General features: G+C 61.3%; 6 protein-coding genes across 6 annotated transcripts; 2 read left to right on the top strand and 4 right to left on the bottom strand.

The window, feature by feature from the left end:
- Positions 1–1911: 1911 nt before the first annotated feature.
- Positions 1912–3857, bottom strand: VTJ83DRAFT_3564 (uncharacterized protein; the record flags this gene model as incomplete). The annotated part of the gene is made up of 5 exons (XM_071009956.1): positions 1912–2269; positions 2358–2922; positions 2987–3329; positions 3402–3557; positions 3627–3857. 5 exons carry the CDS (start codon positions 3855–3857, stop codon positions 1912–1914), a joined length of 1653 nt encoding a protein of 550 aa, XP_070867442.1.
- Positions 3858–5546: 1689 nt separating this feature from the next.
- VTJ83DRAFT_3563 (uncharacterized protein) lies at positions 5547–8885 on the bottom strand (the record flags this gene model as incomplete). The annotated part of the gene is made up of 1 exon (XM_071009955.1): positions 5547–8885. One exon carries the CDS (start codon positions 8883–8885, stop codon positions 5547–5549), a length of 3339 nt encoding a protein of 1112 aa, XP_070867441.1.
- A 731-nt stretch (positions 8886–9616) lies between these two features.
- On the bottom strand, positions 9617–12491 carry VTJ83DRAFT_3562 (uncharacterized protein; the record flags this gene model as incomplete). Its single annotated transcript, XM_071009954.1, has 4 exons — positions 9617–9975; positions 10063–10709; positions 10772–11511; positions 11586–12491. 4 exons carry the CDS (start codon positions 12489–12491, stop codon positions 9617–9619), a joined length of 2652 nt encoding a protein of 883 aa, XP_070867440.1.
- A 3762-nt stretch (positions 12492–16253) lies between these two features.
- Positions 16254–18103, top strand: VTJ83DRAFT_3561 (uncharacterized protein; the record flags this gene model as incomplete). The annotated part of the gene is made up of 4 exons (XM_071009953.1): positions 16254–16546; positions 16649–16946; positions 17107–17264; positions 17452–18103. 4 exons carry the CDS (start codon positions 16254–16256, stop codon positions 18101–18103), a joined length of 1401 nt encoding a protein of 466 aa, XP_070867439.1.
- A 682-nt stretch (positions 18104–18785) lies between these two features.
- VTJ83DRAFT_3560 (mitochondrial 54S ribosomal protein mL58) lies at positions 18786–19484 on the bottom strand (the record flags this gene model as incomplete). Its single annotated transcript, XM_071009952.1, has 1 exon — positions 18786–19484. One exon carries the CDS (start codon positions 19482–19484, stop codon positions 18786–18788), a length of 699 nt encoding a protein of 232 aa, XP_070867438.1.
- A 2732-nt stretch (positions 19485–22216) lies between these two features.
- On the top strand, positions 22217–23332 carry VTJ83DRAFT_3559 (uncharacterized protein; the record flags this gene model as incomplete). The annotated part of the gene is made up of 1 exon (XM_071009950.1): positions 22217–23332. One exon carries the CDS (start codon positions 22217–22219, stop codon positions 23330–23332), a length of 1116 nt encoding a protein of 371 aa, XP_070867437.1.
- Between the last annotated feature and the right edge of the window lie 88 nt (positions 23333–23420).

The following is a 23420-nucleotide window of genomic DNA, read 5'->3' as shown; positions in this document are numbered from 1 at the left end:
GGATACCCGGTTATCGTCAGCTCCCGTCATCAGACGGCTTGCGTGGCACCCGCCGGTCTGCGAGTCAGTTGCCGTGCGGGATAAACCCTCCGCCCCCTACGTCCCTCTCCCCCCCCCTCTTCGTGGCTGTGTGAAATGCGTGCGTGTATGTGCGGGTGGGGCCGGGAAATCCCGACGCAACACGTCTTCCCATCGTTTCCCAGCAGCGGTTGCTGCCCTGGCGGCGTTGTTCGAAACTCAAGCTCTCGTCCGAGACGGAGGGAGGCTGTTTTGGATGAACTTGTGCTACCCCACGCCTACGTCCCTGGTAATTAGTTATGCGTCTGACATGCGCCGGAACTCGCTCCCCTGGCCGAGGGTCGGTAGGCAGGCGGCAGGTTCTGAGTGTCGTCAGATGGTGCATAAGCATCTGATCTGACGGTGGTCTGAAGTCATGGGATGGGAAGGGGGCTGATGAGACCCTCCCGCCCGAAACATCCTGTGGCTGACCGTAATCAGGCTCGAAGGGCTGTCCTGGTTTCGCCTGAGCTGGGAGCAACGTGCTTACATGGGACGAGACCCAGCGGAGGCGACCGGCCGGGGTATGGATTCTTACTGCGTATAGCACATTCCGATGACGGCTGGGGATCGGGCTCTGGCTTTCGCTATCCACGGTTGGTGTACATGGGATGTCAAGTTCAGGGAAAGTTTGAAACAGAAAAAAAGACGCATAAAAACGGAACGAAAGGAAAAGAAAAGAAGCAAACAAGAAGTAGAGAAGAGCACGCGGAAGTCTGGATCGTTGGGTTGATAGGCTTTGACTAGACGCCGCATTCCGCTGAACCCATATGAGACGGGGCGTGTCGGATGGTCGTCTGAAGAGATGGGATGCAGTTACCGTCCACATGTTACACCTTGAACAATGCTAGATCACATCCCTGAGGCTCAGATGGACTGTTTCTCTTAGGATACCAGTTATGCCGACAGATTTGTTCTCCCAACAGGAATGCTTTCGACGGTCGGTGACGCTGCCCCCTCCAGCTCTGCGCAAGCTTGGCAGCCTCATGGGTTGTTGAACGACAGGGAACGAGCATGAGACGTGGGCGATGGCGAGCTGCTTTCCGCGCTTGTCTGCCCGAGACGTGAGAAGGTAACAAGCCGTATCCCAGCCGCGATGGCATGTTCCGCTCGGCCGCGTACCCTTCGCTGTCAAAGCGTAACGGGAGGGGCGAGCCTGGTGCTTTCCGAGAGGCGCCGAAGAGACGCGAAAGACCGCTTTCATGTCCTGCCAGTAGTGGGTGGTGGGCAGCGTCAAAGCCTCGGGGTTGATTCAGGAATGCCGATGCCAAGCACAACAGGAGGTGACAGACATGCAAACCAAGTTGTAGTAGAGAGGAACCTAGCTGTCGTCTCGGCGGGAGTGTCATCCCAAGACAGCCGATCAAGCCGTCTCATGTGCCGCTATCAGATCAACATTCACTATAGGCTCTTAAAGGACCGACAGAAAGGCGCCATGACCCAGTTGATGATGGGAATTAGACTGGACAGCGTCGCAGCGAGCCACAGGATCCCACGAGGAGGGTGTGCGGTAGCAGCAGGAGGACCTCCGCGGGCGAGCAGGCGAAAAAAGAAGTCAATTGGCGGGGGAACACATGGGGATGGCGAGATGACAGTCTAGATTGCCCATGAACATCCAACACGATCGAGACAAGGGTAAGAGAATGTACCAAGGTAGTTAGTTAGTTCAATGTATCCAAATTGTACCTGGATAACCAAAATGATACGTCCGGCAATGCTCCCTAGGAAACAAAAGAAAAAACATCCTACGAACCCAACCAACCCCCCGTTAGTTTAGTGACTTATGTACAAACACACCCCAACTTTTTATCGCTATTTTAAAGTTGCCCAAGTAGACAGGGGTTAGCCAACCGCTTAATGGAACTGATCCTCCGTCACGCCCTTGCCCATGGCCGCGGTCGAGCTGATGCCGCCCGTCACCATCTTCTGGAGCTCGTCGACGTACGCCGCGCCGCTCCACTTCTGGTGCTTGACCACGTCGACGCCGAGCTCCATCTCGGGCTCCTGGACGAGCTCGCCGTAGGCGCGCATGCCGTGCTGCGCGTAGGCGCGCGCGAACCGGTCGCTCATGAGGGCCGTGGTGTGCAGGCCAGCCAGGGTGATGAACTGCCAGCAATAGCCGAGCGAGGCGAGGCGGCGGATGTACGTCTCCTGCTCCTCGCGCGGCATGGCCGCCTTCCAGTTGAAGGAGGGGGAGAGGTTGTAGGCAAGCCTGTGGGAAAAAAAAAAAAAAAAAAAAAGAGGTTAGACTTGCGTGACACAAAAGCTGGGGGAAAAAACAGGCAAGGTGAAAAACTCACTTCATCTCGGGCCAGACGGCGTGCACGCCCTTGGCGAACTCCTCGGCCTGCTTGTAGTCGGGCAGCTTGCTCTCCATCCAGATGGCGTCGCAGTACGGGGCGTACGCGACGGCGCGGTTGATGGAGCAGTCGCAGCCACCCCGCAGGCGGTAGTAACCCTCGCGGGTGCGCGGGGCGTCCCAGTCGAAGAAGACGTCCTTGCCGAGCAGACGGCGAGCGACGGCGCGCGCCTCGGCGTTGGACAGCTGCTTGCCCTTGATGGCGGCGCGGTACTGGTCGGCGATCGACTGCTTCTCGGACTCGGGGCGGGAGAGCGCGGCGATGGCGTCGAGAACGGCGTCGTCAAAGAGCTTCAGGTTGGCCTTGGCCAGCCACTCGTCCTCGATGGCCTGGAGCGCGTCGCCGGACTTGCCGGCCTCCTGAGCGGCAAGCATCAGCTCGTTGAGGGGACGGAGCTCGGGGTTGGTGGAGCCCAGGATGAAGGCGTGGTCGCGGGGGTCGATGGTCGAGGTGATGAGCGTGGCCGCCTCGGCGTCGGTGCGGGCGATGGCGACGAGGTCGGAGCCTGGGCGAGGAAGAGGTTAGCGGCTAAGCTCTCCATATAACGGTCCGTCCAGGAAGACACCCACCCATGATATCGGCCTGGGCACGGATGGCAACCAGGCGGTTGATGTGCTCGCTGATGGGCACCAGGACCTTGCCGGCCATGTGGCCGCACTTCTTGGTGCCGGGGGCCTGGTCCTCAATGTGGATGCCAGCAGCGCCCTTCTCGATGAAGAGCTTGGTCAGCTTCATGACGGCCGTGAGACCGCCGTGGCCGGTGTCGGCATCGGCGACGATGGGCCGCAGGTAGTCGATGTTGGCCAGCTTGGCACGCTGCTCCTTGGGCACAGACAGGCGCTCCTGGCGCTGCTTGCGGTCGTGGAAGAGCTGGGCCATGAACAGGTGGCCGACCTTGTTGGGGACGGTGGTCTGAGAGAGGAGATCTTGTTAGCCAACCGCGGCGAGGAATTGATCATCCTTGGACAGCCCGGCGCAGCTTACATAGGGGTAGTCGGCAAGATCCGGGCCCGGCTCGTCGGTCGACGAAGCCGTCGACGAAGACTGCCAGCCCGAGACGTAGACGGTGTCGAGGTACTTGGCCATCTGCGTCACGGCAGTGGGCTCAAGACACCCGTACGTGTAGCTGGCATCGCGGTTCTGTTCGATCGTGCTCTGTTAGCCTTCCCCGGCCCCCCTTCGGTGCGATTGCCGGCGCCTTCAGCTCACCTGGAAGCGGTGCTCAAGGATCCTCCACAGCTTCTTGCTCTGCGCGTTGCTGGCATACTCGATCTTGAGGTTGCCACGCTTGTTGACGATCTGCTCAGCCGTGAACGGCCGCTTGGTGTAGCGCCACCTCGGGTCGCTCCACCACCTCTTGACCTCCTCAACCTCCTTGGCGAAGAGCTCGTCCTCCAGGTTGGGGTCCACGGCGGGATTCACCATGTTGTTGGCGGCCATGTTGGGCGGTGTTGGTAGGGGGAGGAAACGGGGAAGGGAGCCGTGGGTATGAAGCAACTGTGTCTGAGCACGGGTCTTTTGGTGGCCTTGCCTGCTTGGAATGCAAGGAGATGGGTATCAACCAGGGAGGAAGGTGATGAAGTGTTCAGAGAAGGAAAATAGAAAAAGAAAAAGATGAAGAGAGGAAACCCGGGGAAGAATTGGGAAGACCCTAAAGAAAAAAAGAAGGGCACATGAACAACCCAGCTCGACTCCATGGCCGGACCGGAGGCTCGTGACTAATACCCCATGGGCAACGGCCCAGAACGCAGGGGACCGCAACCGGGCAGGATCCGGCGAAGGTTCCCGGTGTTCGGGCAAGGGGGGGATGGCGGGGGGGGCTCGTGAAACTCGGGATTGATCGGTCTAGCGGCTATTCCATGTGGTCTCTGGGCCCCGTGTTCCCCGAGGATGCAGGTGGATGCCAGTTATCGCATTGAAATAATCGATACGGTTCCCCGAGATGCAGCGTGCTGTAGCATCATCACGGGTCGTCCATCATGGCTCAACAATGTCCTGTCTTTCTCAGGCGCCTTGAACCTCCCGCGGGGATCTCCCCTCTACGTCATTCGGGGCGCTTCTGAGACACCACGGTCACAGGTCCTCTCGCTGTTCATCGTCGCCGTTCCAAGGCGCCAACGGGCCCCAGCAGGCCGGTATCGACCAAGGGGAACCGAACCAGAGCACGCACCCACCCGGAGCCCACGGCAGGTACACGCGCTATCTGATGCTGTCACGGCCGTTCCGGTCTGGTCTGCAGAGAGGTCCTTTGAACCGAGCTTCATCAAGGGTCACCGACGCGTGCCTAGGCAGGCTCCGCTGCGAGCCTGCCACCGGTCGCCGCCTCGGCACATGGATCTAGCGTCTCTCTGCAGGGACGCAGGAAACACGAGAGAGAGAGAGAGAGAGAGAAAGAGACAAAGAGCAGAGTCGCACGCTTTCGCTGTCGTCAGAGGCCCCACCAAAGCCGCTGCGCCGTTGGCCGAATTACCGAGTCGTGCCGGCGACCGGAATCCCACGCTGTCATTGGCCAATCCGGGGTCGGTTGCCACCGTCTTGCCCGCCCCACCCCCGCAGCCGCCCGCCCCCGAGGTTTGGGAACGACGGGACAACGGCGGAGGTTGTGCGTGTGTGAGAGTAAGTCAAGAAACAGGCATGACCTGCCACCGAGACCCCAACGGGGCTGGAGGGCAGTGGAGGTGGGTCCCAAGGGCCGAGTCAATGAGTCTTTTCGGCTTTGCCATGATGTGTGTGAAGAACCTCTCGTGATGTTTACTGTGCATTGGGAGTATCTTGTGAAGAAGGCCTGCGAAGAAGAGCAATGTTAGGTTGGCATGTAACAGAGCTGGCATGTGAAATCATGGATGCGTCATAGCCCTTTTTTTGGGGTGTGTCCAGCTGCCATTCCCTTCTGGTATGATTGGCTCCATTTGTTGATTCCGACATTCAGGGACCTCGGGCCACTTTTCGCGCTTGGTTCCGACCACGCCCTCTCAGCTATCACATGCAGCAAAAGGAACCCACCACCCCCCCCCCCCCCTTTGATGAGACGGGCTGGAGAACGACCGAAGCCCCAGACAAGAAACCGTCATGCCATTCCTCAATGGTTGGCATCCCTTCCAATGTCCAATGACCAGACGGCTAGACCCCTTAGAGTTCGTCGTCCTCATCGTTGTCTGACAAGAAAATCGATACCACCCTCCTTGCTTGGGGCCTCGTCTGCTCCGGCCTCTCGGTCATGACCTTGACAATCGGCGAGGCGATGCCACCCTCTTCGACCTTCTCCTTGACCTGAACAATCGGCGAGGCAATGCCGCCCTCTTCGGCCTTCTTCTCCTCCTCGACCTCCGTCGAAACCTCGACCTTCATGCGCTCCTCGTTCCCCTCCTCCTTCACCTCCTTCTTGAACCTCGCATTCTCCTCCTCCTCCTCCTCCTCCTCCTCCTCCTTATCCTCCCTCTTGAACCTCGCATTCTCCCTCTCCAGTTCCTCCAGTCCCTCCAGTTCCTTCAGGACCTTCCTCTTCCTCGCCTGATAAAAATGATCCAGACAATTCCTCCTCTGCTCCTGCGACCAACTCTCCACCACCAGAGCAAAGTCCGTGGCGCTCGGGAACCCAAACTCCCTCGCCATGGAGCAAAACTGCCGCCTCATCACGTCCACGGGCGGGTTGAACTCGTGGTGCAACCGCACGAGCTTGCCGCCGCCACGACCGCCACGACCGCTGCCGCTTGAGCTGGCACCCCGCGAATGAACAATCACGCCGTTGGCCTGGTGGTCGGCGAACAAGGCGCTGCTGCCGTCCAGATCTGACGAGTCGTCGTCGTCGTCACCATCCATCCCGGCGGCGCCGGCCGCCGCCGCCAGCTCCGCTCTTCGCGATAGCTGTTCCTCGACGCGGCTGGTGCCAATCACCTCCGAGTTCTCGTGCGTGTATTCCACCCCCGCCGACGCAAGGATGCCGGCGATGACGTCGCTCTTCCGCGGGCGCGAGGCCTTCTTTTTTGCGTTGATGAGCGCCTCCTGGTCCTCCGCGGTGAGCAGCTTGGCCAGCTGGCCCATGCCGCCGTCGGCCTCGTCGTCGTTCGTGCCGTCGCCCCCGGGCTCCTGCTTGATCAGGGTAAGCTCGTCGCCCTCGTCCTTGGCGGCGCGCTCCATGTCGATCTCGGTCAGGTGCACCCCGACCTTGGCCTCGGCGATGTTGGTCTTGTTGACGATCTCGCGCAGCACGACCTGGTCGGCGTGGAAGCTGAAGAGGTTCTTGAGCCCAAAGATCTCGCCCTTGCGCCTGCTGTCCTGTTGCACGCCCTTGAAGTAGCGCCGCTCGCTGGATGCGCTGTAGCCGATGTTGGCTTGCTGCTGCTTGTAGATCTGCCGCGCGTAGACGATCTCCTCGATGGTGCCGGCCGACACGAGCCGGAACACATCGACATCGCGGACCTGCCCGATGCGGTACGCACGGTCTTGGGCCTGCAGGTCGTAGGCTGGGTTCCAGTGAGGGTCGAAGACGACGACCTTGTTGGCCGACGTGATGTTGAGGCCCACGCCGCCGGCCTTGGTCGAGATGAGAAAGACGAACTGGGCGGGATCCGAGTTGAAGCCGTCCACCACCTTTTGTCGGTCGTCGTAGCTGAGCGAACCGTCAAGGAAGCTGACGTTGTAGCACGTGTTGTGGAACAGGTGCTGGAGGATGCGCAGCAGCCGGACGCTGTGAGAGAACACGAGCACCTTGTCCCCGTTGGCGTGCCAGAAGCTCAGCAGCTTCTTCAGGACCTTCCACTTGCCGCAAAACTCGGGGTTGGCAAGGCTCAGCATCGAGTCGCGGTTTTGCCAGAGCTCCTTCCAGTGATGGGGAACGCAGGTCCGGAGGGCCTTAAGCTCCGAAGCTTGCTTGTCATGGGGGTCCGCCGACGAAGGGATCAGAAGCGTGAGGTGATTGGAGAGCTTTTGGAGCGTCATGATGCTCGGGAACACGGCCGACATCCACGGCTTGCCGTCGGGAAGCTGTTTGAAGCAGCACCATCCACGCTTGCGGCCGGAGTCGCACTTGCACGGCTCCCCTGCCAAGGTGATAAAGGAGACGTTATCTCCTTGCAGGAAGTTTTGGTAGGCCTCCCGTTGAACGTCGGTCAGCGGGCAGAAGACGACCTTGTCCGTCTTCTTGGGCAGCTGGTGGGCGATGAGCGCCTTGGTGCGCCGCAGGAAGAATTCGGGCAGCAGGTTCTGGACCAGCTTCTTCGCCGTCGTCCGGGCGAGGCTGAGCTGCTTCAGGGTCGCGTCGTGGGACTGGCCCACCGTGAGGGGCTTTGTGATCATGCTGTTCCACTCCGCGATCGTGCCGAAATGGCCGGGGTTCGTCCAGTTGAGGAGCGTCCAGAGCTCCTCGTACTTGTTCTGGATGGCGGTGCCCGTCAGGCCGATGCGGCAGAGCGCGTTGACGCCGTCCATGGCCTGCGTAACCTCGGAGCGGCGGTCCTTGAGCTGGTGGCACTCGTCGGCCACGACGCAGTCCCACTCGACCTCGTTGACCGCCTCCTGATGGTTCTTGTAGGTCGTGTAGGTGGTGATCATGACCTCCAGCCATCCGGCGCGGGCCGACTCGAGCACGCTCTCCTTGTCCGGGCCGTGGTAGACGTCGACGTGCCACCAGCCCCAGCGGGCCAGCTCGTTCTGCCAGTTCCGGAGCAGCGACCCGGGGCAGATGATGAGGACGCGCGGGTACCAGCGTCCGCCGGCGCGCCGCATCTTCCGCAAGCGCTTGAAGTCCCGTTCGTCGCCCGTCTTGCCAAACGCCGCCGTCAAAAACGCAGCCACCTGGACCGTCTTGCCCAGGCCCATGTCGTCGCCCAGGATGCAGCCCCTCTGATAGACGAACCGCTCGTGCAGGAACTGGACGCCAGCGACCTGGTAGTCGCGGAGGTACTGGGCGACGGGCGCCGGGATGACGCCCGCCGAGGTCTCGAGCTCGATGTCGCGATACGGCCGGCAAGGCCGGATCCCGCTCTTCTCGTCGAACTTGGGCCGCTCCTCAAGGCGGGCTCCGGGCTCATCGTCGGAGAAGTAGATGTCGGAGGAATCGGGCGGCAGCCGCAGGCCCGCGTGTTGCAGCCGCTCGCGGTCGCGGTCGAACGTCTTCTTGCGCCGCAGCCAGTAGTCGGGGACTTTGACGCCGGCATACTCGTCATCGTCGTCGTCGTTTGGCTCGTCGTCGTTTGCCAGCGCCTTGGGGTCGGAGGGCGTCTTTCGCTTGAGCTTGGAGCCGCGGGATGCGCTTCTACGAGCCGGCTTCTTGCCTCGTGCGATCGCCCTGCGCTTTGCCCGCTGCTTTACCTTGTCATGACCGTCCTTGTCGGATTCGTCGGTCCAGGCTACCTTTTCTTCAAAGTCGATGATGCTCTGCTTGCGCTTGCCCAGCGCCTTGGCGGAGGAAGGCTTGGTCGCGCCCGGCGATTCAGGCTCATCATCCGAGATCACGATAGTCACAACCATTTTGGGACATGTCGCACATCGGAGCGAGCAGGGGCAGCGGATGACCCTTTGAAAGGGTGGGGTGTGGATTTGGGAATGCGAAGCAAAACCGGGGGGGAACAAGAACAAAAGTGCGGTGCGACGCGACTTTTGACCTATTTGCGCATCCCACGCGAAGGCGCGAATCCACAGCGCGGTCATGTGATCTAGGCAGGAGAGGTTTCTCTTCCCGCTGTCCCAGGCAGGTTCCAGGTTTTTGTTTGCCTGCCCGCGTTGATCGGGTGGTTCCTCGCCCAGCATCATGACGACCATCACAGGCATCCCCCGCCCGTCCGTCAGGCTGAATCACGGCACAGCTTCCAGGTTCGCCGAGGCATGGATACAAAACTAGGTATTCTATGAAAAAGTCTATCGTCATTGGTAACCTTACGCAAAGGGCCCCATCCAAACGAAGCGCGATCCAAAACTCCCCCAAACCCAATTACACACCACCATGGTCAAGATACTCCCGACTCCGACGTGCCAACAACCGATTAAGGGCACGGTAAGCAAGCCCTGCGTGATGAGGCGCAGGACAGGCCCAGAAGAAGGCAGAGAGGTAAGTAGGGGAAGAAAAACTGCCCTGAAGGCCAAGCAAAGCCAAAGAAAGAGAGAGAGAAAAAAAAAAAAAACCATCATCAAAGACTGTACGTAACCCATCGAACCGCGTTTGTGTCTCCTCCTCGTTGCTGTCCTGGGCTCTCCCGCCCCGTTTACCAAGTAAACATCATCAGCGCCGGGTTCAGCAGCACCGGCAGGCAAAAGTGCGACACCACCGTCGCCGCCAGCGGGTAGATCGCGTAGAGCTCGCGGATTCGCCAGTCGATGGGGAAAACGGTGTTGCCGCAGATCATGAGGGCCGTGCACGCAAAGCAGTAGAGGAAGGTCCACTTGAAGCGCTTGATGATGCGCACAATTTCCGGGCCGAAGCGCACCTGTTCCAGCTCCTTGGCTGTGGCGCCCCAGGTCATGTTGATCTCGAAGAAGTGGCAGAGGATGGCCTGTGAGAGATGCAGAGAGATGCCACCCAGGAAGATAGAGAACATGGGAATCCACCGGATATTATCAAAGTCTGCGATGCAAAGTCAGCCATTCATCCTTGTCTCACGGCAAGAAGCAGAAGGGGAGGTGGGGAGGGGCGGAGGGTTGAGAAACGTACAGGCTGTCAAGAGGGACTGCTCGCTGAGGCGGTATCGAAGCACCGCCAGAGCCAGGTTGCCCAGGCCCGTGAACACGACAATGATGGAGATGTAGATGGCGAACGAATCGAGGTAGTACTTGTCGTACAAGCCGTAGAACCATCCCGTGACGAAGTAATTTCCGAGGGTCAGCATCCAGGCCGAGGCGATGGCGTAGTAGGTGCCAATGTAGGCGATGATGGTCAGCTTCTTGGAGAGCGGGATGCTCGAGCAAACAAACTTGCGGAACAGGGGCGTGAAGGGGCCGCGGATGAGCCAGAAGCGCAGCGGGTGGAACATGAGCTCGTTGCAGCCGTAGGCGTACTTCTCCCAGCGGGCCAGCTCGTCGTAGACGGTCAGGGACACACCCTCCTTGAACCCGTCGCCCGTGTACGAGGCGTAGCGCAGGGTGTAGCCGGCCACCTGGAGACGGAGCGCCATGTCGAAGTCCTCGGACACGTGCGATTCGGACCAGTACTTTTCATAGCCGTCCTCGTCCGTGTAGGCCGCGGCATCCTGCACGGCGCTCCACCGGAGGATGGCGTTGTGACCGACGAAGGGGCACGCGTCGCCCGAGGCCACGCTGAAGGTGATGCACGAATAGATGAGGCGGGTGAACCAGGTGACGCTGGGAAGGCTAGTTAGCGATAGGACGGCTCGCAACAGAGAGTTGCCGGTGGTGGCGCTCACCCATTCTCAAAGAACGAACTGGTCACGTTCATGACGCCTGACTGGTACTGAAGGACGGCCACCTCCGGGCTCAGCTCCATCTCGCTGACGGCATCAAGCAAGCAGTCGTGCGGGATACGCGTGTCCGAATCGACGATCAGGATGTAGTCGCCGACACGAATGTTGCCATCGGCCCAGGTGCGGCCCTCGTCCTCGCGCATCACCTCGGCCAGGGCGTCCTTGTAGGCGGCGTTCTCGCGCTCGGCATCCCACTGAGCGTCCCGCTGGATGGCGAGCAGCTTCTCCTCGACGCGGTTGCTGACATGCAGGGCGTAGTTCATGTTGCTGGCCTTCTTGAACTTGCCGCGACGCAGGAAGCGCTTCTCGCCCGCCTCGGGCTCGGGGTTGTGCGGGGGGCGCGCCACCCAGCCGATGTTGTGCTCGTCGTAGAAGTCGCGGCGGGCCTGGGCCTCCTCTTCCGACAAGAGCTGCATGCCGTCGTCGTTGACAAAAATGTTGGCCGTGCCGCCCTGCATCTCGTACGTGCTGATGGCCGCCTTGAGCGACATGACGGTGAGCTTGATGACCGCGTTCAGGCCCTCCCTGTACACCGGCATCTGGATCGTGACGTGCGGCAGCCCAGAGAAGGAGCGGGCGAGGCGGCGCGGAGGGCGACCGCTGTAGTACCGGCTGTTGGCGTTGACGGAAGAAATGGGGCCTACAAGCTGGAAAAGGCTGGTGACGAGGGACTGGAAGAAGAACTGCAGGCGCCGCAGCGTCTCAGCATGCGGCTTCCTTGCTTGGGAGAGACCGTGGGTGCAGGGTTCCCACTTACCAAGCTCACAAACATTTGCGCCGGCAGCGCAGCAAGCAAAGCGAATCGCAAGTACGTCCCATCCACGGCGGTCTGGTACGCCAGCCACCGCCAGCCCAGCCCAGGGCACATGATCCACAGGATGAGGGTGAACATGACGATGATGGCGCTCTCCAACCGCACGGGCCGCTTCTCGTTGGCGATGGCCGCCTCGAGCTCGCTGGGATCGATCTCTTCCACCTCGGCCCCGGGGCCCTTCTTCTCGGCCTCTTCTTCCTCCTCGTTGTCGCCCGTGCCCCAGATGATCTCGACAAACTTGGCCTCGAGGGTCTTGGCCCGGGTCAGCAGCGCCTCAGGCTCGTCGTCCCAGACGACTAGAACGCGCGCGTCCTCGATGAAGGCGGCGAAGTGGTGCAGCTGGCCGCGAGGCAGGTCCGACATGCTGCGAAGCACCTGGACGCGCAGGCCGTCGGGCAGGGGGACGTGGTCGAGCTCTGTCTTGCGGATGATGGAGTCGAGGAGGGCGCGGACGACGGGCGTGTTGACCGTCATGGCGCAGCGGACGTTCATCTGGACGACGGCGGCGAAGAGCGAGTCCGGGATGACGGCCATCTGCGGCGGGCAGCACGTGAAGACGCCGCGCGTCTTCTTGAGCACGACGCCCTCGTACGGGTCCATCCCGGACGCGTACTGCGACCGCAGCTGCTGCTCGTACAGCCAATTGACCATCATGTCGTTGCGGATCTCGTTGATGGTGTCGACATCGCCCCGGCGGGCGTCGTGCGCCGGAAGGAACGAGTTCCGGATCGAGGCCGGCCGAGAGTTGGGCCGTGATGTCGCCGGGCTGGGAACGGCGAGCGTCGCGACGCCGGAGCCGGGGCCGGGGCTGGGGCCGGCATGGCTCGGCGGCGGCGGTACCGGTTGCATCTGGTGTGCCGAGGTTTCGGACCCTTTCCGGGGCCGTGTCGCTGGCGGTGTCTTTTCCACGTCGTTGGCCTTCTTCTTCTCCTCCGCTGGCGTCCCGGGCGTCAAGTACGACTGCAACTTTTTCCTGTAGGGTAACGATCGGACCGGGCCAAATTAAGGATTAAGCGAGTGGTGATGGCCTTGCCTTGGCGGGGGTTGAGTCCCGGAGCACCCCGTCGTCTCGGCGGTCACCTGAAAGAATGACGCTCTGCCGAGTCCGTTGGCAAGATCACGACGGGTTAACGACGACGACGGAAGTTGGTGGTGAACGAGAGGCCGCCGTCAGGTCGTGCTTGACGTGTGATGTGGTGGGAGAAGTTGGAGGGGGGGAGGGGAGGAAAACGCGGGAAGGAAAGGAACTGAAGGACGGGGGGGGGGGGGGTGGTGGCCGTGGGAGAGGCTTCAAGGATAACCGGCCGGCCCATTGGGTCCAAGGCCACTAGCGGGAAGAGGCTTGAACGCAGTGACAGCTCACAGCTCTCGGTGGTGATCCGCCTGCCGCGCGCCAGCGGGGCCAAGCAGCGATAAGGGTGCCCCTGGCTTGGAAACCATGTGGCTTTGAGACCAGCCCGCCCCACCGCCGGGTTCCTGATCCCCAGCCAGGATGCGACCCGCAGATGGCTCAGCTGCGCACTGCGAGCCTTGCGGGCGACCCGATACAACACAGACTAGACCGCTCGAAAGCAGGGTTCCGCACAACGCAAGTAGTAGTACTTCGCAGCACAGTATGTACGCAGTACTTACGACTCGAGGACGAGGGGGAGGGCGACAAGAAGAAGCACAGGGAGCACGGGTTGGTGTCCTGCGAGTACACAGTACTGTGTAAGACTTGGTGCTGCCGACCAGCTCGTGTTGCAGCCTCGATGCACGCAGCCAGCCAGTCACGTCGTTGCACGACTTGCAAAGTGAATCTGGGCTACCCGGTGTTTGAGACCCCCCCCCCCCCCCCCTGGTCCTCCATCGAGCATCCTGTGCGAGCCCCATGATGGCGTGCTTTCACTGGACCAGCGATTCTGTGATCTGTGCGTTGCTGCCGCGATTTTCACGTCTTGGTCAGACATATTTGGACGTTAGCCTGGCAGCGATAGTTGCGCGCCACCCGATCAGCCTCTCCCGAATGAACGCAAGACGCAACGGGGGCCGTTGGGGCCAATGTTCTCTCTCTTTTTTTTTTTTTTTTTTTCTTTTCGCGCCGTCGTTGACTTGGGTTGTCCTCGAATCGTGACGAGCGGAGTGTCCGGGAATCCAGAAGCAGTTTCGAAGCCTTCTCTCCCACCAACGAACCCACTTGACCCAGCACTACTCAGCAGCGACCCCATTTCGCACGCGGACAGAGGGGCCAGGAACAGGCCCGGCCCCTGTGTCTTCTTCAGCCCCAGAGGCAAAAAACAAAGGCGTCTCCATCAAGAGGTCCGCTCGACCAAGACGGGGTGCCCGCGTCGGCAAGATTGAGCTTCTCGTCGGCTGGCGTCTCAGACGCCTTGGAAGCCCGTCGTCCCACCTGGGAAAGACTCGGGAGAGATTTAGGAGCTGACGGCAGCCAGGGCTCGAGCAATGGTTCCAGGGCTGAGTCCAGGGGAAATGTCCCATTTTTTTGGTTTTGTCTTGGCTGCGGACACACTTCAGCTGGGCGCACGCATTGGCCTCTAACCGCCTATGGTGGCCGCTTTTCAGCCTGTAGATTTCAGGGGTCGGGTTCCGAATCAGCGACCCCTCGCGGGATGACCAGAGCGTTCGTATCGGGCCTGGCAACATCCATCATCGCGGCCAACATGGAAAGCTCAGGCTGTATAGTACGCAGTACGCAGTACCTATGTACTCTGTACATACTGTGTCTGTGCTTGCATGCAGGTGGGCTTGCGTGGGCGGTGTTGAGCTCTGCTACTACGCAGTAGGCTGCACACATACGCAGTATTTGTCTTAATAATCCTTGCATGCCTATGTGGACCAGCCTCCGTCCTTGGGTCCAAACGGATGGTCCGTGGATGCTTTTTGGTTTTCGGGTGGTATCTTTACGCCGTCGGTCGGTTGCGGCGGCGGCGATTGCATCCCGACGCCACACCATGACTCTGCAGCAAGGGGTGGGAAGAAGCTGACAGAACGGGCTGGCCTCCACATGTACGCTAATGAAAGTGGACATTGCGCGGAGTCGCCTACACTTTGTGGATTCACGACGGCGGATGCTGTGTCATCATATTTCCCCCTGCTCCTCGGAAGCTTTTTGGAAGTTGGAGGTTCTTCGCTGCCAGCATCCATCGAGGGTGCTGTACACCGTACCAGGTCAGTATGTAGAGGAAGAGCGGTCTTGATCCGACGGCAGGTAGGTACCTTACTAGTAGGTCGTATTTTGGCGAAGGGCCGCCTCAATGAAGGCCCTCCTCTGTTGTCGCATCCCGCCCTTCCCGCCTTTTTGCACTCGGTAAAGACGATCGACGCTAGGTAGGTTCCAAAGATAGCAACATCAACAAATGACGCAAGGGAGGGCTCACCGATCTGCCGGATGCGGTGGGTAATGTGAGGGTCAAGTCAATAACTAGCAGGCAATCTTCTTATCGACAAACATCCATGCAGCAGATGATGGAATCGAACACAAGTGAACACACACAGCAGCTGTCCAGCGTGCTGCCCTGCCAGCCCAGAACCTGGAGCTTTGACCCTGGCCCGAGCGGGACCTACACAGCTGCGCAAAGCGGGCCGGTCTCTTACCCTAACCCCGGGACCCGACACGAGAGAGAGAGAGAGAGAGAGAGCGTACGGAGCACTCCGTGTCGGTTAACCGTTACACAAAAAGAAAGCCCCAGGAGGTGCTGTGGTACAGAGGATGCCCACAGGGCAGTCCCGTGTAAGTTACTGCGTAGGCAACACCCTAACCCTGGGTCAGGAGATGACATCAGACAGAACCCGAGCTGAAGCCAACACGGGAGTTGTTGCCGTAGGTCGTCGTCCGTATGGTTCTGTTCCACCAAACAAAAAAAATTCTTCCCATCCCGTGATCGGCACCCCCGGCCTGAGCAAGCATACAATATGCGACTGGCTGTTCTAGACCAGCGTGGGAGTTGGGGGTATCGACCCGGGTCCTTCCCCAGGATCGGATCCTCACCGTTGAGATCTCTCGTGGGAGAGTGGGAGAGAAGGTCATGTGCTGCGGAGGACGCCGTTAGTGCTCGCCGCGCACGTCCCGCACCAGCACTAACATGGATGTGGGGTAGAGGGGTAGTTAGCTGTCTCTTGCGTCAATCCAAGTGGGGTTGCGCTCGGGGTAACGCCAGTCTCCGTCTCCAAAAGGTTGCCATGCTGAAAGGTCATGGCTCGGGTCTTGCCCATGGCTTACTCCCGCCAGATTGACGGAATGGTGACAATTTGGAAGCCGTAAACCGTATCTCCAAAGCCAGGCTGGCCTTCTGTCATCATGCCAGCGCGGCCATGTCGACAACGGGCTCCCCATTGATCTCATCCGGCGCATGATTCGTGGGCCACGTCCCTGCAACGATTCCGCGTTTGGTTGTTGTATGCTTTGTTGTTCATGACGTCGGGCCACGGGTCTTTTTTAGCGGCTAGCTTCCCCCAAGTCGAACGGATGATAAGCAAGGGGCCGGGTTCGGCTTGATAACCACGCTGTCGATCGGCGGCCCTCGCGTTATCACCAGCACACACACACGCACACCAACTTCGCGCCCGACAAACTCCGTATCCAACGGCCCCAGCCAGCCGCTCTCCCCAACCATGGCCGTGTTTGTCGACTTGGGCGAGGACGAGAGCGAGACGCCGCAGCAGGGCGTCCTGCCCCTGCGGAACGGGAACCTTGGCGCCGTCGCGACCGCCGGCATCGAGGTGCTCGGCAACGGCGACCTCGGCCTCGGCCTCCCCGGCCGGCGGCCTGCGGCCAACCGTCTCCATGATGCCGCCAACCACCCCAACCCCGATGCCGATGCCGATGCCGATGCCGGTGCCAACGGCCCCCCGGCCCGGGAGAACCCCAACCAGAGCGCCATGACACAGGCCTTGGGATGCTACCCGTAGGCGGCAACCACCCTTGCGCCCAGGCAGGCCAACCGCCCGCCCGAGGAGGGGCTTGCGGACCTTGTTTGACTGACCGTGGCTGGAATTTGCATCCGCAGTATCATCGTGTCGGTAGCCTCCTGCATCGACCTGAACACGCTCGATAGCCTGTCGCGCACCTGTCGCCAGGTCCGCCAGTGCCTGCTGCAGTACCGCAAGATGCTGCTCGTCTCGACCCTGCACTGCATCAACGAGGACCTGCCCGTCGACCCGGCCGAGACGCTGCGCTACCGCGCCCGCGCGGGCAACTGGTTCTACATGCAGGATGTGGCGAGGACCGTCTCCATGGGCAAGTCGGGCCAGTGCGCCCGCGACCTGGTGTCCGAGTGCCGACGGTGCGGCGTCGTCGTCTGTCGGGTGAGTTACGTCAAAGAGAAGGGGGAGGCGGCACCCCCGACCCCTTCTTCTTCTTCTTCTTCTTCTTCTTCTTCTTCTTCTTCCTCGTTCACGCTCTTGCTACCCCAATCTCCTACAACGACAGAATCAATGGCTGACCGTGTTCCCTGTTCCTCCCTAGAACTGTGCCATCAAGCCCCCGGCCCCCATCGTGCTTCGCGACCGGCACCGCCGCCTCTGCGACCCGTGCGTGACGGCGCCGTTGGGGTCGCTTGTCGAGCCGCCCCTCGGGCCCGAGGTCCCGATCGACTCGGAGCCGATGGAACGTGCCATGTGCAGGTGCGACTCCTCGGGCGTCTGGCTTTGCCAGCCCTGTGGGAGGTCCATCAGGAGCGACGATGGCGAATATAAAGGGTATACGCCCCTCGTATCCCCCCGCCCTGCCTGCCCTTGCCACGCGCTCCCCCCGTCCATCGTCCCTGACTTTGCGGTTCCCATCTCTGACTTGCTGCTTCTCCCCGTATAGCATCTGGAAATGGCGCAATCAATACACCGTCCTCGGCGGTCTCGGAACGGGCATCGGCGAGGGTGATCGCGGCGTCGTTTGCGGGCGCGGGAGCGGGTGCTGCGCGGCCCGCGAGCGCGAGCAAGAGATGGACGGCGACGCCGTGGATGCGCGCGAGGCCGAGGAGTTTCATTACCAGCAGGCGGCGGCGGCGGCGGCGGCGGCGGTGGGAACTCCCGGCGGTAGCTCCAGCACCGGCGGCAGCAGCAGCAACGCCTCATCTTCCATGGCGTCCCTGCCGTTGTTCTCGATCACGGAGCCGATAGCGACGACAACCAATGGCAATACCGCGGCCGGTCTGGGCACGCTGTCCACCCAGTATCAGCGCCGCACGCCCAGCCCCGCGCTCAAGCCAGGCTACGCACGGTACGAGGTGGAAGGGATCGGCGGCGTGGTCAAGAAGCTGCACGTGCGCATGGTCAAGGTGGGCGCGTGCGTGCCCGAGTGGGAGGACGAACGCGTCCGTCGCGAGGTGCTTGGCCGGGAGCTGCAGGGCCGGAGGCGGAGCTGGTGCGGATGGTGCCAGAGGGTGATTCCCTCGAGGAAGGATTATGAGATGGATAGGCAAAGTCGGGCGGGCGAGAAAGCGAAACCCGGGGGGAAGGGTAGGTAATTAAGGGCGAGGAGGGTTATGGAAGGGTGGACATCAGACAACAAAAAAAAAAAAAAAAATGATTGGGTTGGGGGTTGAGGATTGAGGTGCTTGAGGGGGGATGCGTCTTTTCTGGTTGCCTTGGAGGAGGAGTGCTTTGGGCGGGGACACTTTTTAGATGACCGAGTCTTGTTCCTGGCTCTACTAATCGTGGCGAGGCAAGAAAACCACCGTAGCTAGCCACCCGATGGCCAGGGAACATGTTTACAAAAATATATTTATACATTGGCGAGACCGGAGATGCAGCCTTTCCCTTTTTTTATCTTCCCTTTTTTCGTCATGTTTACACAAGGCTCGTGCCGTCCAGCCGGGGGCACACGCCTATCATCTCCTGGACATGACACCTCCGCCCTCAGCAAGATTCGGCAGCGTGGATACGACGCCGCATGTCCGGCTGCCCCGAGGAAGAAAGCCCGGGTGACCAAGGCCGCCTCAGACATGACGGCCTGACCGGCAACGTTGAATTCCCCTCACCAGAGCCCCGCCACCTCCCCACCCCAGTCCTGCACGCTGTGCCCAGCCCGCTGCCGGGACACCGCCATGCACGTTGATTCACACACGATCTCCAACATAGCGTCCGGAGCGGCGGCAGCTCAAGCTCCCCGCCTCTCGTCTCCAAGACCTCTGCTCGGGTTCTTCTGCCTCATATCTCGCCATTATACAGCATCACGTTCCTCCTCGCCCTCTCCTCCCGCGCCGCCCGGCGCCTCGGCCCCCACCGCGCCTTGTACTTCTCCTCGACGGCCTTCATCTTCTCGCGGTGCTCCTTGGGCGCCTGGCAGCACATGAGCACGAACAGCTGGCTGCAATCGAAGCGCCGCGCCAGGGCCGCCACGCTGTTGGTGGCGGGGTCCTCGGCGCGCAGCCGCCGCATCTCCTCGATGTCTTCCTTGGTGAGGTGGTGGCGGGGTTTCAGGGCGGGGGCGGTCTTGGAAAGCATGGGGAAGGATTCGACGGAGGGTTGTGTTGATGATGAGGAGGAGGAGGAGGGGGAAGAAGAGGAGGCTGGTTGTGAGGCGGCGAGGATCTCGGCGAGGTTGGCGCGGCGGCGGGGGTCGGAAGAGGGGAGGAACTTGACGGGGGTGTGGTAGACGGAGGCGGCGGATTCGGGGGGGTTGTAGATGATTTCCTCGGTGGGCTGGCTGGAACCGTCGGCGGTCTTGCTGGAGTTGAGGAAGGACGGGTGCGGCGGGATGTTGAGGGATCGTCGTGCCCGGGCGGCCGTGGCCTTTCCGCGAGCCGGCGGTTGCGGGAGGACCACGGCCGGCCTGGGTGTGCGGGTGGCCGAAGACGCAAGGCGCCGGCAGCAAGATGCCACCGGCCGTGTGAATAGGGTCTCCATGGCGGATTTGTTGTCGTGGTATGCAACGGTAGGGAAACGGGAGGGGTTGTCCGGCCGCAAAGAGATTTTTTTGTTTTTTTCCTGACGGAGGGGAAGAGGGGAAGAGGGGCGCCCTGTGGAATTCCAGAAAGAATGGATGAGTTGCCCGCAATCGCAATGACAAATGGGGTGGGCTTTCTTCAAGGCTGATGGCCGTGTTTGGCGCCGTCCACCCTCTCGATCCAGCTCGACGACAACGACGTGTGGGATCGCGGCGGTGGTTCACGTTAACTTTTTCCTCTCCCGGCATCCGCCCGGCGGGCCGTTGTCAGGTGTCACGTGAGCATTCCGACCTGGCTGGGGCGTGGCCAATCATGGGCGGCCCGAACCAGGCCCCACCTGGCGCCGTGGTTTCCCGGGTCCGATCCGGATTGATCGGCATGCTTTCGGCCGGTTGCGTCGGCGGAATGGGCAAGCTACCTACCTGATTGAGCCGGCGGGCCTGGCGGTTTCTAAACGGGCGTTCAATCTCTCTAGCTGCTTCTCCCTTCCAAGAACCTTCTCCGCCTGCGCATCGTTCCTCGACCTCGGAGCCTCTTCCTACGGCATTTTCAGGCTGACTCGGCGGGCTCTTTTGCATTGCTCGCACGAAGTCGCTCCTCCGGCAAAGAGACTACCTGACCCATGGTCCCATGGTCCCTTGCCCCTTGGAGAGCTTGAGCCTGTTTCCTGTCGGCTAGGGAGCCGTATGTAAGCGACGAGGGAATGACAGGCAGAACCGAGTTCCAAGCCGATGATGCCTTGGCCCAAATGAGCTCGCTGGTCACGCGGGAGCGGGAACGACAGCTGTGCCATGCTGCTGCCGTCCGATCGGCCTTTCGCTGAGGACCGTGTTTCAGGCCGATGCTATTGTTTTATTTTTTTTTTCCCATCACGCCGCTCGTCAGTCGGTGATCCCCCACACTGGTCGTACATGCAACGCTGTTCGTTCTCTGGTGCGCAACGCGCAAGCTTTGACGGTTCGTGTGCCGGGGCGGGTCATGAGGGACATCTCACCACCGGCTTGGACATGACATGCACGACAGCTCGAGCCCCCGCGCAGGATCCGGCCTCTGCTGGGCTGTCATCAATGCGGGCAACAGCGGGGAATCAAGATGCAAAGCATCCATCCCCCTCTTGGTCGGTCGGTGACGGGGGCGCAGTCAGGGGTTGCACGCATTTGGTTTATGCTGCTTGTCATTTGGTTCAGCCAACCCGGTTGAACCACCCCCCTCCCCCCCCTTTTTTTTCTTTTCTCATTTTGTTCCTCAGCCCCGTGATGAACACCTCAGCAAACATGTCGAGGGTGCTGTGTACATACTACGTACACACTACTGTGTAGTGTACTGAGTAGGTCGGCAGGTGGTGAAGAAGGACTGGACGATGTGAGGATTCAAGGGTTCATTCCAAGGCGCCGGTTCGGGTGTCCTGAGCAGGTTGCAGCAGGCTCGGTGAGACGTCAGGGGCGGCCGACCGGAAGTGGCAGCTGGTTAGTTGTGCAGTAATTACTGTATGGTGCAGGTACGTACTGTAGGTCCAGCGTCCACGGATGCCGAAAACCCATGCTTTTCAGCGGCATTTGTGGTCTTGGCGCTGGCCGCATTACGTCGCGCCGCGGGAGCAGCGCCTGGCGCCCCTCGCTTTTAGCCTGACGCAGTCGCCGGCAGCGTCATTCCCTGTTCCTTGCGATCCGCGCTCGGAGGTCACCGGACTCGTCACAAGTCACCTCACTCCCTCGCCGACGAGGAACAAAAGCCAACAGGCGCATAATCCATGCTGAAATTTTTCTCCCCTCTTTGAGTCCCGTCAACACGCGCCTCTGATATCTCGTGAGCTGGGGTTGTGTGACTCTTTTTGTTGCTGTTTTCTGCGCTGCGCCTCTTCCCTGCTGTACCTCCGTTGTGTAAACCACCCCCCCCCCCCCCCTTCCCCTCCCTCTCCCCCCTCCCATTCTGCGCCAGCGCCGACGAGCTCAGCGTGTGCCGGCGACAACACCTGCAGAAGAATCTCGAACCAATCCAGGAACGGTCAAAGCGAAAAAAAAACAGCCGTAACGTTAGTGCGCTCCGTCACATCTGCGCGCATCTGCGGCCTCCGTCAACACCCTCCTGAGGCCTCACAACCGTCAACCACCACGCTTTGATTGAGCATCGCTACAACACACTGTCTCCGTCTCACTCCGTCCCCCCCCCCCCCCCCCCCCCCCCTCGGCCTTGCGCTTGTTCGTTCTTTGCTTGTCAGCCATACCCCGCATCGCACGAAACTGCCGCACCGGCTTCGCTGGTGTCTGGAGAGCAAGGTAAGAAGGCTCCCATCCTGTTGGTCCAGACGCCGGGCCGCTTTTGCAAAGTGATATCGTTGCGGCGAATCGGGACGTGGTCTCAGGGGTCACACGCCGTCTTCTCCGTCGTCGCCTCTGTCCTCGCCGACTTCTCTTTCGCCCCGGCTTCCGTCCCCCGTGCTGGCTTTCTTGATCCAGGGGGGTTGCAAAAGCCGCACAACTACCAGCACCCCTAGAACATATCTCCCCTCAGGGATCACCATTGCTGATTGATCAAATACCGGTCTCAACAGACATCAGACGAACCAGAACAACAGATACCTAAGCAAGCCTCGCCCGCGACCTTTGGCGTACAGCATCCCCCGCGATCTCTCGATCACCGAGACGACCAGTCGCATTTTCGTTGCAGGCTTCTGCTCGCTTCCGGACAAACATGAGCTTCGCAGCGACCGCGCCTGCGCACAGCAGCCCTGCGCTGGCCGACCCGCTCGCCCTCGAGACGGCCGACGAGAAGAAAAAGCGACGCAGCCTGTTCGGCTTCGGCAAGAAGAAGGAGGAGCCGGCCGAGAAGACGTCGGTCAAGTCCGCCGCGCCAGCCCAGCAGAGGAAGGCCCCCGCGGCTCCCATCCGAACCGACCATCCCTACATGCCCCCCTCGTCGCCGGGCCGTACCAACCTCGCCTCGTCGCCTCGCCTCGCCTCGCCCGCCGGCAGCCAAATCTTTGAACGCGACGTCCAAGAGTCCCTCCTGCCGACCTCCCCCGCCATCCCCGCCCACATCCAAACCGAGAACTACATCCCTCCGGTCCTGGACGCTTCCTCGGAAGCCATCACCGACGACCACCTCGACCCGGACAACGTCGAGATCATCACCCACGTCTCCCACCAGCCCGCCTCCCTCGTCGCCGCCGCCGCCCTCACCAACTCGCACGAGCCCTCCTGGGCCGACGAGCTCGCCACCTTCACCGCCCAGCGCGCCACCGCCGTCCCCGCCACCGACACGGCCTCCAACTACGGCAGCTTCGACACGACCGACGTCCGCCGGCTGAGCTTCATCTCCTTTGCCGACGTCGTCCAGGCAGAGCAGCAGCAGCAGCAACACCAAGCCGCCGCCATGGGCAGCCCGCGCGACAGCATGTTCCTCGCGGGGCTGACCTTCGGCTCGACCACGCGCCAGCGCTCGCCCAGCCCGATCCGCTCCCCCATTTCTTCCCCCCACGGCGGCGCCGGGAGCGTCAGCCCGCCACGAAGCCCGCCGCGCTCGGTTCGCGGCGACGCGGCCTCGTACGCCTCGTCCTCGTCGCCGCACCTGGCCGCCGCGCGGGGAGTGAGCCCGGCCGGGCTGAGGGTCATCCCACCGCCGCTGGGGAGTCCGGCGAGCCTGGTCGGGGGGATGCAGCTGGGCGGCGGCGGCGGCGGGACGCAGACGGTGGACGGCGAGGTGGTGGTGGAGACGATGAGGGACGCGCTGAGGAGGACGGGGAGCGGGGATTTGGGCGCCGCTGTTGCCGCCGCCGCCGCGAGGAGTTTCCCGACCAGTCCCATCTAAGGTAGGGTGGCGCTGGCTTGGGTGGTAGGCGTAAGAAAGAAAGGGTATGGATGATGGAGTGGGCGAGAGTTTTGTTTTTCGGAGGCTC

This window comes from Remersonia thermophila, chromosome 3 (genome assembly GCF_042764415.1).
Source record: "Remersonia thermophila strain ATCC 22073 chromosome 3, whole genome shotgun sequence".
Classification (NCBI taxonomy): domain Eukaryota; kingdom Fungi; phylum Ascomycota; class Sordariomycetes; order Sordariales; family Chaetomiaceae; genus Remersonia; species Remersonia thermophila.
The sequence above is the reverse complement of the archived record's forward strand: the minus strand, read 5'-3'. Positions and strand labels throughout refer to the sequence as shown.